Source organism: Pelophylax lessonae, assembly GCF_965119305.1.
Source record: "Pelophylax lessonae genome assembly, chromosome: 2".
Lineage (NCBI taxonomy): Eukaryota > Metazoa > Chordata > Amphibia > Anura > Ranidae > Pelophylax > Pelophylax lessonae.
The window spans coordinates 631,052,989-631,067,117 of record NC_138769.1 but is presented as its reverse complement, the minus strand read 5'-3'; the positions used below and the strand labels follow the sequence as shown (position 1 = coordinate 631,067,117).

The 14,129-nt window shown below is 48.8% G+C and overlaps 1 protein-coding gene across 1 annotated transcript in view; it reads right to left on the bottom strand.

The window, feature by feature from the left end:
- PAN3 (poly(A) specific ribonuclease subunit PAN3) overlaps positions 1–14,129 on the bottom strand; it is a 177,459-nt gene that overhangs the window by 75,068 nt on the left and 88,262 nt on the right. The window contains exon 9 of the mRNA XM_082246131.1: positions 113–274. Within this exon, the coding sequence (XP_082102257.1) occupies positions 113–274 (162 nt within the window). The remainder of the gene's footprint in view (positions 1–112; positions 275–14,129) is intronic.

The window sequence follows — 14,129 nt, the reverse complement described above, 5'->3', positions numbered from 1 at the left end:
ATTTGTAACAGCAGCTGGTATAAATTAGCCCTAAAATGTGAACCATTCAAATGGGTTTCATAACTAAACCCCAAAAAAAAAGCACACATTGCAAAAATGCACAAGTTCTCACCATGGACTCTTCTCAGACAGTAGGTCAGGTCATCCTTGTTGTTTACAGCTTTGTAGCATGATGTAATGTAGCCAAAGTTGCTTGTCTTATGTATTCGGTTAGGAGGGGGCAACGGTTCCAGTGGAAAAAGGCTGTGGTAGCTGTCAACCTCTGCAGGTACACCTATAAAAAAAAAAAAAAAAAAAAAAAAAAAACACAAATCTCAAAAAACAAAGAATCAAACCATCACTGCAAAAAAAAAAAAATAAATAAAATAAATTCGCCATAAATTTTAACCTTTTCAAATAAACTCTGGGTTACCACATCGGAGTAAGGCAAAAACTGAATTTTTGTAAAATCTTACCGTAAAATTCCTGAGTCCTCCGACAGTCGCCGCCCACTCACAGTCTTCACCAATGGGTATTGACCTTTGCTCCGCAGGAGTAGCTAGGCACAAGATGTGTTAGTAACAAAAGCTTTTAGCATAGACACACCCCTAGGGGCTGTCCCACTAGTCAATACCTCCCGGCACCAGCATTCCCAACTCAGTTTGGTAGCATAGCAGTAAGAGTACACAAAAACCCCAAAAGAGGGGCGGGGGGCGGCGACTGTCGGAGGACTCAGAAAGGAATTTTACGGTAAGATTTTACAAAAATTCAGTTCTCTTACGTCCTCCGACAGTCGCCGCCCACTCACACAGTCTTCACCAATGGGATGTCCCAAAGCAGTGTAGACATGAGGGGTGGGAGACGCAGTCGCAGAAGAGCAACGCAGAACCCACAGCAGAGAAGGAACCTTACACACCGTAAGAGAACCAGCTGGGCAACATGAAAGTGCTCAACATGAGCAACAACCCAGGAAAACAAGTAACCCAGGGGTGAAACACCCCCACAGCCAAAGACCCATAAACAAGGGTTCCTATGGCACTGCCGCACAGAGCTTGCGGCCAAAAGGAGGCATCGGCTGATGCCTAAACATCCACCTATAAAGAATGGAGAAGGTGTGCACGGACGACCAAATCGCAGCTTTGCACACCTGGACCACCGAGGCCCGAAGCCGGAAGGCCCAAGACGTACTCAGAGATCTAGTAGAGTACGCCTTAACAGGGAAGGGTGGAACCCGTTCCTGCAAGCATAGACCAGTACAACGATCTGTCAGAACCATTTGGCAATGGTCGCCGCCATGCCCTTCCGAGGTCCCTCAGGAAGGACAAGGAGAGAAGCCGACTCGCGAAAAGATATAGTGGACGACAGGGGAACCCCGATCTTCCCGACAACATCCAAGGAATGCAAGCAACCCCCTAGGATGCTCGGGCTTCGCACAGAGCGAAGGCACGACAATGTCCTCATCAAGGTGACAGCCAGAGACCACCTTAGGGAGGAAGGACGGGTGAGGTCGCAAGACCACCTCACCCATGTGAACCATCGAGTAGGGAGATAGGCAGGACAAAGCCGCCAACTCGGACACCCCGCGAGCTGAAGTGATCGCCACCAAAAAAGGCAATCTTTTCAGATAGCAGAGGCAAACGATATCTCCTTGAAGATGTCAAAGGGGACACGCTGCCCACGGACAGAACCAAGTTCAAGTCCCACGGAGGTAAGGGCTCCCTCCGAGGAGGGGCAAAAAGACGCACACTTCGAACAAAGGTGCGAATGAGGAATGAGACGCCATAGGGCGCCGAAAAAACAGCCAGTGCAGAAACCTGGCCTGTAATCGTGGCCCGCGCCAAACGCTGGTCCACACCAATCCGAAAGAAAGCCAACACCCTCGACACCGAGTATAACGAGGGGAGAACCCCCTGTACACACACCAGGCAAGGTATGCTTTCCAAGCATGGTAATAAATGTTACCAGACGAGGCTTTACTAGCCTTGAGTAAGTTAGGAATGACCTCAGGGGAGAGACCCCCGTCCACAGGACCTGGCTTCCAACAGCCAGGACATTACAGCCAGCGACTGTAAAGCAGGAAGGCAGATCGGTCTCCTAGACAGAAGGCCTTCCCGCAGTGGCAGGCGCCACGGAGGCACGACTGTCAGATGAACGACGTCCCGTGTGCCAGGACCGGCGAGGCCAGTCCGGAGCCACCAGAAACACAGCGTGCGGTTTTTTGGCCAACCTGTGAAGGAGCCTGGACCGCAACTGAAGTGGAGGAAAGGCAGAGCGCAGACGATACTGATGCCAAGGTGCCACTAACACGTCCGCCCGAGGATCGCGCGTGCTTGCCACAAACCTTTTCACCAGGTAGTTCAGCCGAGACGCGAAACAGATCCACATCCGGGGATCCCCACCTCGCGCACAGCATCTGGAAGATTTCCGGGTGTAGGGACCAATCCCCCTGTTCCAGGGTCTGGCGGCTCAGAAATCGACCTGCCAGTTCCCCACCCCGGAGCACGAACTGCCGTGAACGCCGGGACGTGAGTCTTGGCCCAAGACAGAATGGCGGTCACTTCCGGGCCGCTTGGGCACACCTGAAGCCCCCTTGGAAGTTGATGTAAGCCACCGCGGTGGCATTGTCCGTCTGTACCCGAACCAGACGGCCCTGAAGTTGTTCCGACCACTGGAGAAGGCAAAGCTGTATCGCTCCCAATTCCAGAATGGTGATCGGAAGGGAGGATCCCCCCTCCGACCAAGTTCCCTGGGCAAACAGGTTGCCCAGAACACCACCCCAGCCCGACAGACTGGCAGCCGTGGTGATCACCGTCCATAGCAGTGGACGAAAAGACTTGCCCCCCGACACAGCCGGGGACTGGAGCCACCACAGAAGATCTCTTCTGGATCGTCGCTCCATGAAACCCTCAGATCCCAAGACGGAGGATGCTTCTTCCACTCGGCCAGAATCTCCACCTGGAGAGACCGCGTGTGAAAACTGAGCAAAAGGAATCGCCTCGAAGGCCGAGACCACCAACCCCAGGCACCGCATACAGGTCCTGAGTGAGGAGGAACGGGTGTCCCTGAGGGACCCGACCTCTTCCTGAAGAGTCCGGCGCTCTCCCTCCGGCAGGAATACTCTAGCATGAGCAGAGTCCAGAACCATTCCCCGATAGGGAAAGCGAAACGAAGGAGACAGCGTCGACTTCGGAGCGTTGATGGTCCAACCGAACTTCTGAAGCGCCTGTACCATAGCAGACAAGGCTTTCAGCAGGCTCAGACTGACACTCGATCTTAACAGGAGATCATCCAGATATCCCGAGACCGCAACGCCCTGGGCCCTCAAAAGGCCCAGAACAGGTGCCAGCACTTTGGCAAGGACCCGTGGAGCCGAAGCGAGACCGAAAGGTAACGCCACGAACAGGTTAACGGTCCTCCGCAATGGCGAACCGAAGGTACCTCAGGTGACCTTTCGAAAATGGGGATGTGTAGGTACGCATCCTTCAGGTCGACCGAGGCCAGGAATCCTCCCAGACTCAGGGCAACCCCACTGAGCGCAGATTCCATGCAAAACTCCCTAACACGCACAAAACTGTTCAGATCTCACAAGTCCAGGATCGGATGTACTTTGCCCTCCTCACTGTGCACAGTGAGCAGATTGGAGTAAAACCCCCGAAACCTGTCCCGGTGAGGCACCGGGACCACCACCCCCTGGGCCAGGAGATCCTGCATGCGCCCAGGAGACAGCCGAAGAAATGAGGAAAAAAAAAAATTGTCTGATCTCGTATCCCGTGTGAACGATTTCCTGAACCCATCTGACCCGAGGCGGGACAGCCAAGGCTGGAGGAAAAAACACACATACGTCCCCCCACCCCAGAAGTGGGTGAGGGCGTTCCTTCAGGCAGAAGCGGAATGGGGCGCAGAACCGGCGTAGCCGGACTTTCGCTGCCCGCCCAGGGCTTCTTCTGGCCACCTTGGCCATTCGAAGGGTCATCCCTTGGACGGCGACTTAAGGTACGAAAGGACCCCTGAGAGGGTCCAAAAGCGGGGCCCCACTCGCCATGAAAGGACTTGTTCTACGGGTTCTGGGGCAACAGAGTGCGCTTGCCCCCAGTGACTCCATTCACCAGAGTATCCAAAGTCTTGCCAAAAAGGCGAGACCCAGCATAGGGAAAAACATCCACCGTTTCCCAATTGGTCCGTCGACCAACACTTCAGCCAGATCAGTCAACGGTAGGCACAGCGACACCAGACAGGCGTGCAGCGAAAGGGGCTTCATGCAAGGCCGCATCGCAAAAGTACATGACCCCCCGATGGAATAGGTCTACCATAGCCAGCGTAGCTGGCGGTGCAGCAGCAGACACAAGGGTGCGCCTGAGCACCTTAGTCCTGTCGGCCCCCGCCTGAGCCACCATGACAGAAGCGAAATAGGTTTGAGCACAGAGCCCGCCACCATATAAACATGGTGGGCAAGAGACTCCCAAAACTCCCGTCCGTAGGATCCCGGAAACCGGGGTATCCTCAGTGGAAACCAGGGTAACCTTGGTCAACACGGCCCCAGCGTGATCCACCTGGGGTGCCACGCACCAGCGCTCCCCCGTGGAGGGCGCGAAAGGGTAAGGCAGTGTAAACTGACCAGGCACCGTAAAGGGCTTTTCTCTTTTTTTTTTTTTTTTTTAAAAACTGCGCCAGTGTTCATTCACAGTGTGATGAAAAGCAGCAGGGCAGGGGAAAAACCTGCACTGACTAGCGGGTTCTTTGTATCCCAAAGGATGAGCTTTGATGGGAGAGAACAGCTCATCCATGAGCGCAAGCGCTTCAGGCGAGCCCGGGGGAGACGTATCAACTCCCTCTGCCTCCCCTTCAGACCCCAAAAAGGTCTATAGACAAGCGAGACCCTGAAAAGGGCAAGCCAGTCACAGCAGCCACATCACCATCTGAAACAGAGGAGATCGATAACCTGGCCCTCTTATATGCAGAACGTTCAGCCATCCGCACCTCCATCCATGACACCAAAACTGTCACTACAGCGGCCAAATTAGGCACAGCGGGTGTTCAGCAGACCCAGGGTCCCCCACCAGGGCTGGGGGGGAACCAGCTATCCTGAGAATCCATGTCAAAAAAACAAGTTTGGAACAAAAGGTACTGGCCCTTTAAGCGCCGCGGCGAGAGCAGCCCACCGCAAAGTTCACAATATGCACTGATCTCCACAGGGGCAGAAAACAGCAGAATTAGGAAGGATAGCCCAGAAAGTTATGGAGAGATCACCTGCAGAGCTCGCAGAGCATTGCCACTGATCGCTGTTCCAGAGAAGAGGAAGCGAGGTCAATAAGGCTGAACTATAACACTGCTTCAGGCTCAGGGAAAATGGCTGCCCATAGGAAGCAATGGAGGCTTCTAGAAAATGGCCGCCGACATGTGCTCGGATCGAGCGACCCGCCACACACCAAAAAATGGCGGCGATCGGCGCCAAAAGCACCGCAAACCTGTACCAGGCCCAGGGTGAAGCCAACATGTCACACACAGTGAAAATGGCGGACCGCGCAGCGCTCAGCCGCAGCGGTCGCCGCACATACATGTCTGCACTCAGAACACACAAGGTGACATAGGAGAGAGAGGGGTCCCCACCTCACCGCAGTGATTAAATATTAACCCTGCAGGGATCACATCAGGGAGCCCACATACACAGACATGGGGGGACACACAGTACAGCAGACTGACACCCCAGATAGAGGCCCCCACATAAAAAGGTGCTTACCATACCGGATGGCGTGGGGTAGCCTCTACAAACGGAAAACCGCCGTCCTCATATGACAGGGAGTGCCGTAGCCGGGACGCAGGGCACCGCAGCACAAACCGCAGAAGGCGTCCAGTGAGGTAGCCACCTCACAGGCGCATCCCTGCAGCGAGCAGGGATGGGTCGTTCATGGCGCCAGGGCGAACCTTAGCTGAACGCTCGATGGCAGGCTGGGGATCCATCTGACCCTCAGCCCTGGAGACCCAGGGCGGCCAGTCCGATACCCAGCTCCGCATGATGTTTCTTCATCCGAAGATCCCTAACTAAGAGCTGGTAAAATAACAGCTAGTAAAACAAAGAAAACCACTTTGAAATAAAATCAAAAAAGGGTAGAAGGCTGAGACTGAAGCCCCAGCACAGGAAAGCCTATCTACTCCTGAGCTAGGCAAAATCAAACTGAGTTGGGAATGCTGGTGCAGGGAGGTATTGACTAGTGGGACAGCCCCTAGGGGTGTGTCTATGCTAAAAGCTTTTGTTACTAACAAATCTTGTGCCTAGCTACTCCTGCAGAGCAAAGGTCAATACCCATTGGTGAAGACTGAGTGGGCGGCGACTGTCGGAGGACGTAAGAGAAACTCGGTTTCTTTAAATTTCTATTCAAGCGAGCAGCCCCCCTTCTGAACCATACCAGGCCACATGCCATCAACATGGGAGGGTGCTTTAGGGTGGGGGGTCATCCGCACAACACTGGCTGGTGGTTGCGGGGTGTCTGCTGGCAGGGGGCTTATCGGAATCTGGAAGCACCCTTTAATCCCTACTCATTCACCAAAATAAGTGTAGTGTTAAACTGTTTAAAATAAAAAAGTTCCCCTGATGTAGATCCACCGTCAATCCCGCCGCCAACCCGAAAGCAAAATTAACAAAACCTACGGCCCTGATGAAGGGTCTGCCTGCTCTGCCCTGTGAGCTTTTAACTTTCAGACGACTCACTGTATTCACGTCAGTACTTTGGTGTTAATTACCGGGCTTATGGCAGCAGCTAGCCGCCCATAAGCGCAGTATTTTTTTATTTCTTTTTTTTTTAACATGGCAGCAGATCCGGACAGGTCCACTTCACCATCCGATTGTGAGGACAGCGACCCCTTAGGTAGGTTGGGGCGTCCATGGTGACCATATCAGTCTCGGAATCAGAGGACCCCACCAATGATGGTAAAGGCAGTGGCCGTTTGCAGCTAGTAACCTTTTCATAACAAAATTGACCTTGGTCACCAGGCCTTCCAGTGCTGCTGAAATCGCAGCCAGCGACTGCGATCCGGAACGTCCGGTAGTCATACTAAGGGGGTCAGAGGGTGAAATCACTACCTGGGACTCTGGGAAAAAGGAGTACTGTCACTTTAAAAGCGCAGAGCCAACCGCAGACTGAGTCCCCTTTAAATATATACAGATAGAGTGTGCAGGGATATGACCACAAAGACCCCAGTACTTTACCACCTTCAGAGAAAACCTGAATCAGTCTGTGCAGCAGGAAAGTGAGACAGGATAGGACATCAGCCTGGTATGTGAAAGGTCACGCTGCCTATGTAGTTCCATAGAGATACACAAAAATGGTTGTCAATGCAAGTCTATGGGAAGCACAGAGAAATGGCTGCCACATACAAGTCAGGGGGGGGGGGGTGTTCTATTGCCCACACAGGGCACCATGCGGTCAGGGACCCCCAAATATGAAGGCCACAAGGGATCTACAACCAGACCCAGCAGGATAAGGTACCAGTTCCACTCACCCAGGGCGCCAGGCGCTGCAACAATAGCGCCCCCCAGGTGGCAGGGCACAGGGCCAGGTAGCCTGACAGACCAGGGGGATCTTTCAGGACGGAAGTGCAGGTCCCATTATCCCCAGGAGAGGGCCCACTTCTTTCTTATCAATTTAAAAGTGAAATGCAGAATATGGGAGAGAGAATCAGCACTTGAAAACTTATCACACAATACCATGGGTGAGGCGCACAATCAACAATCTGAGGATATAATGTGGTTAAAGGACAAAGTAGCCGATCTAGAAGATAGATCTAGGAGAAAATCTCAAAATTAAGGGGGATCCCAGAATCAATACAACCAAACCAAATTAGAACAGCATGCAACCAAACTGTTCTCATCCCTAGTTCCAAATCTATCCAAAAATGATCTGGCAATAGACAATCCACAGAATCCCTAAACCTGCGTTTCTAGCTGCCGAGCTATCGAGAGATGCGCTTCTCAGTGTTTCATTTCTTCAAAACCAAAAAAAAAGATAATGACGGCTTTCCGCAAAAAATGCTGATCTTCCCACTGAATTCGCCAATCTACAAATTCTGCCTGATCTATCCAGGTATACGTTACAAAAAAGAAAAAATCTTGCGACCATCACCAAAGCGCTACGGAACCACAAGATATTACACAAATGGAAACACCCCAAGTCACTTTCCATTACCTAGAATGGAACCAGAACCACTATATCTTTAGAGGAAGGTATAAACCTACTCCAGAAATGGGGCATCCTTCCCGCAGAAAATCCACCTCAGCGCTACATGACATCCCTACCTTGCGATGGGGAATGGCAAATCGTAACCAAGAAAAAGCAAGGGAAACAAAAGAAGCACTCTGGAGGTCCCACAAACACGTCCTTTCATCATCAAGGTCCCCGGCCTATGGAATAAAAATTCTCCTTATGGCCATCTATTAATATCAACTAGTATAGTTGATTTCGGACCCCTCAAACGGTCCCTTTTTTACCTCCTTTTTACAACCCCTTTTTTAAAAGGACATTAGTATAGTTTTTTCCAGTATCTAATAGTCCAAGTCCAAATATACAAAGCATCATTCTATTTCACAACAAGGATAACCGTCACCTACTGAATCTTCCAACAACTTCATCCACATCGCCCCAGAAAGCCCCGTATACCAAGATACTATGTCATTTAAATGTATTTCAATAAATGCCAATGGGCTCAACCATCCAGCCAAGAGATTCGCACTTTGGAAGGAGGCAAGAACCTCCCTTGCAGATATAGTAGTGCAAGACACTCCCTTTCAAACCTCCAATCACCCTAAATGTGTTCATAAAGACTTTCCCCACATCTTTCTTGCAACATCCCCTACCAAGAAAAAAGGAGTTCTATTGGCGCTAAAGAACACTATCACGGTACAAACCAAGGATCTTATAATAGACCCTGAAGGACGTTACATCATCTTAACCGGAATCTTCAATAACCTCCCAATGACTTTTGTTGCACTCTATGCACCCAACACACATCAGATACGATTCCTTCGGAGACAACTTTAAATAATAACCAAGGTCAAATATGGCAACGTTCTGATGTGCGGAGACCAACATATTGACAGACCAAGAATTGGACTCGTCAACATCTCCGAATGGCAGAAGAATCTCTCTTCAAGAATTACTGCACAAAGAGGGATTGATGATGCATGGAGATGCCTGCATGCCTCAGAGACTACACCCTTTACTCATCTAGACATCATGCTTACTCCAGAATTGACCTGTTTGTCGTAGACTGGCACCTCTTGGGCAGGACCACTTCGGCGGTTATCAAGAACATCACGTGGTCAGACCACGCTGTGATTGAGCTAACGGTTGACGAGGGGATGCCTAGAGGTGCAAATCCTGTATGGCGCTGTAATGTAAGAAACTTACAATCAAATGTATGTAGCACTCATATCCCAACAGCTACGCAAATTTATCCAGATAAACTCCACATCAGTGAAAAAACAAGGTTTGTGGATTGGGTGAAAACAATAGTTGGTTCCACCCCAATTCACAACACAGGGTGATCAGATACAGGTACCAAGGATACACAGTAATGGAGTTGTGGTGAAAAAATGAAAATAGTTTATTAAGGCACTTATGCCTGGTGAATGAACTGATCACATGAATGGACACAATACATAATTAAAACATTTTAAAACCATGTACAGACAGTGGATTGCATCAACCGAGACCAGGAATAAGAATATATAGGGGTGGTTCAAAACATAAATGGGGATGAACAGACCCAATCAAAAAATTGGGATGTGCAATTCATGCAGAGTTCGTGGGCACAGTAGCAGATGTTCCTGTGTAGCAAAAAAATGGGACAGTGAGGACACTGTGGCAAGACCTGCAAGAAAAACTGGAGCAAAAGTCCACTCAGGCAATTCCAGACCTGGATTGAAGAATAGTAGATTATGCAGTAAATGATGCTGTAGTAGAGGTTATTCCCGGAATGGTAATGTGAACCCAATTGGTGATGGTATCCCTGAAAATGTGAACCGGCCCAAAAACAGGTGCAGTTTCCTCCTGTAGAAATCGTTAACACTGATATAGGAGGTACATGCTGTCTGCTCAATGATTAAATAACATACCCCAGTGGTGGCGGGGATAGAAGGCGGTTAGGTCCTCCGTGCAGGTTGTAGAGAGGAATATGCACCATGCTGTATGTGGACTGAATAGGAAAAGTTCATACCTCCATGTGTTAGATGAGATGACCCCGACGGCTCATGCAGTCTGCTAACGGCGTTTACCCTTCCATGCTTCCTCCAGCCTCGTTTCCAGGTGGTGACGAATGGGTCCGTAGCTGCCGGCCCTACGTCACATCCGGTATAGCGAGCAACAAAGCAGGGGGAGCCGTAGTTGAGCCGATACTACAGGGGTCACAGAAACACACCAAGGAGGTAGATCCGGGTGGTGCAATCCAGCTGGTAATGCCTGCCGACGCGTTTTACCGACCTTACGTCGGTTTCATCAGAGCTGATTAATGAGGGGTCGCGGGTTCCCTTATATAATCACAAACCGATAATTAGCTGATTAAACACACGTGTGTGTAATCAAAAGAAAATCATCGGGGTGTATTAACGTTGCTTGGCCACTGGGTGTCAGTGTGCCAATTGTATAATATAAAGGAAACCATACGACTCCCCCTAACGTTCCCTGTAAGAATTACATCCACCAGATAGCTGATACTCAACCACGGTCACAAAATGCGGAGCTCATTAAGAAAAAGTAGGAGCCGACCAATGTGATAAAGTACAGCTAATCATGGGGGTGTGAAGAATTAAAAGTTGAAGGTCTCAAGGAGCACTCAATGCTAAATAGGCGCAGAGGTGCTAATAAAACATCATGTAGAATATGCAGAAAGTACCAAACTAGAAGACCAAAAAAACATACAAATACAGTGCTGCATTGTGAAAAGTAGTCAAACTAAAATGCTGATATACAGACTAAACAATGAGTTGAGCGGCCATCATCACCAGATACCTTAATGCCATGGTGGAAAGGCTATGAATTCAATGAAGTACAAATGAGCAACAGCCCTAGTCGATGGTCCAATGGAAGGTGTCACCAACAACAAATAGCCAAAAGAAAACCAAAGGCTCAGAACACTATAAATAGACCTAATGTCATGTAATGATTAATGTCCCTGCTAGCTGCTAATTATACAAATATAAAGATATATTGAATATATCAATGTGATGGTATAATGGGACATACAAATAAAGGTATCAAATGGGGGTGATCCGTTAAAAGGAATGAATGGGGGTAATGAAAAAAGGGGGTTTGATATACAGTATTGCATATTGATTAAGGGGTCAAGAAGGGCTTCAAACTGAACTCGACGTTTAGACCCACGGGGGCCAAAGACCCCATTTTGTATATCCATAATTGCTCCTTCTGGAGTAAAAGTCTCCGCGCCTAGCGGGGAGCTTGGGAGCGTAAATACCCCGGAATAATAGTCCATCGGGGTTGGCACTGTGGTACTCCAGAAAGTGCAAGGGTATCGTTTTATTATCAATCTTGTTCCTAATATCGGCTAAGTGTTCCAAAATCCTGATTTTTAATTGGCGCTTTGTTTTCCCAATATAGTATTTGTTGCAGGGACACACAAGTTGATATACGACCCTTTCAGTTTGAGAGTTTATAAAACTGTTGATGGTAAATTCTTGGCTCCTGTCACAACCTGCCACATGCAAACATCCCTTTAACAGGAGGTAAAGAGGTTAGCCAACTACGTGGTGTTTTAGTTCTAACAAACTCCGAATGGACTAGACTATCCTTGAGATTTTTAGCACGCTTTGCAGTAATCAAGGGTCTGGGTCCCACTATTTTTCCTATTAAAGGTGATACGGTCAGGACCTGCCAATGCTTAGTGATCACTGACCTCACCTGGTCCCATTGCGAACCATAACGTGTTATAATCCTGGGGTGAGTTTTCTGAGTTGGCTTAGGTAGAGGTGAAGAATCATCCTTATTAAGGAGTAATTCAGACCTCTGTCTGGATCCTACTTTTTTCCTGGCTTGTCTAATGGTATTATGGGAATAGCCTCGTTCTTTGAAGCGTTTATGCAGATCTCTAGCTTCTGTTTGATAATCGGCCTCGTCTGTGCAATTCCTCTTGAGACGGAGGAACTGCCCAACGGGGATACCATTAATCAAAGATCTTGGGTGGTGACTCTCCGCAAAGAGTAACGTATTGGCCGACGTTGCCTTCCAGTACGTGGTAGTTTTGATAGTAGATCCCACCCGTGAAATTAAGAGATCAAGGAAAGGTAGGTTGTTAACAGTCGGGGTATAGGTCAATTTAATGTTTCTGTTATTGCAGTTCAGCTCTCCAACAAATGCCTCCAGCTCCAACATAGTTCCTCCCCAGAGGAGCAGTACATCGTCAATGTACCTCAGCCATAGAGAATGGCCGAGGTACATTGGGGATGGATATACCTCCTGCTCCTCCCAGAGTCCCAAATGGAGGCACGCGTAGGCCGGAGCCCACGGTGCCCCCATAGAGGTACCCCTGGTCTGCTGGAAAAACGAGGAAAGGAACTGGAAGCAGTTGTTGAGCATGAACTGCAACAGTTCTACCACAAACTCGTTGTGGGCTCCCAGATTAGGAAATTTGCGTTCCAGAAAATGGTACACTGCCTGTAAACCCCATTCATGAGGTATTGACGTGTACAGGCTTTCAACATCAATGCCCACAAAGATTACCTCAGGAGGAACATTGATGTCAACAAGTTTGCTAAGCACGTCTCTGGTGTCTTGCACATAAGAGGGAAGTTCAGTGACCATCTCCTTAATCAGTGCATCCACATACTTGCCCACTCTTTCCAAAGGACCACCAATGGCCGAAACAATCGGTCTTCCCGGTGGTTGGGTTACCGATTTATGCAATTTTGGAATGATATAAAAAGTGGGCAAATTGTAGCACTTGAGAAGGAGATGGTCCGCCTCTTTTTTGGATATCAAATTGACTTCCTTAGCTAAGGTGATTTTTTGATTCAATGTAGCGACAAGGGAGGGGAAAGGGTTATATTTAAGCTTGGTATAAGTACTAGTGTCGTTGAGTTGATGCAGTACTTCCCTTTCATACATTTGTTCCCCTAATAGGACAACGTTACCGCCCTTGTCACTACACCTAATAACCAAGTTGGGTGCTGTCTCCAGTTCTCTAAGTGCTCGTCGTTCCGATCTAGAAAGATTGTCAGGCTTTTTAATGTCCCACCAGTTGATTTTCCGAAGGTCGTTTTGGACCAAATCAAGGAAAATCTTGATATTTTTATATTTGGTAAATGGGGGCATCTTCATGGATCTGATGCACATGTTGGCATCGCGTCTAATCTGATCCAGGTCATCAGATTCATCGTCAGAGGGGCTACCTTCCAATAATAGGGATGTGAGGGCCTCAAGTGCCTCTCTATCCTGTTCGGTAAGTGGGATGTCCTGATTTGTCTCAGCACTTGAAACCTGATGCCACATTTGGAAAAAACCCTCCTGAGGAACAAATTGATGTCCTTGAAAACCTCAAATTCACACATAGTAGAAGTGGGAGAAAAGGAAAGACCCTTGCTAAGTAAATCAATATGACGTTGTTGTAGATTAAATTCAGATGAATTAACAACCTTGAGATCTGAGCTAGACTGATTTATCTCTGCTGTTTCTGACTGGATCGCGTGGCTCTGGGTGGGGCTGTTTTCTGTTGGATTTGTTTGTTTTTGACTTTCTGGTTGGCTCTCTCTTTGTATACAGCTTTTGGGTTGTCCAATTGTAATTGCCCCCCGCTGTCTTCCTCCTCTGTCCCTGGCACCAAAAAAGAGACCGATTTATCTTCTGTATCACTACCTGAGGAGTATCCCCTATATTTGCTGGGGTGCCTCCGCTGTCTATAATTTCCGCGGGATCTACTTCTACTCCTGATAAGGGTAGGGTCAAAAAGATCCTCCCGCTCGCAGTCTACAAGGTTCTGCCTAAAGTTATTTTGTTTTGTAGATTTTAGATTTTTTTGAGTGCGTTCCACCTCTTTTTTAAGGCTCTCGTTAAGTTTTATGAATTCTTCCTCCTCTTGGAAGGATTCTAAGGCGGATGTACTCAACTATTTCTGCCTGTAGTTCCTGCAATTGGAGCTTCTCTTCATCA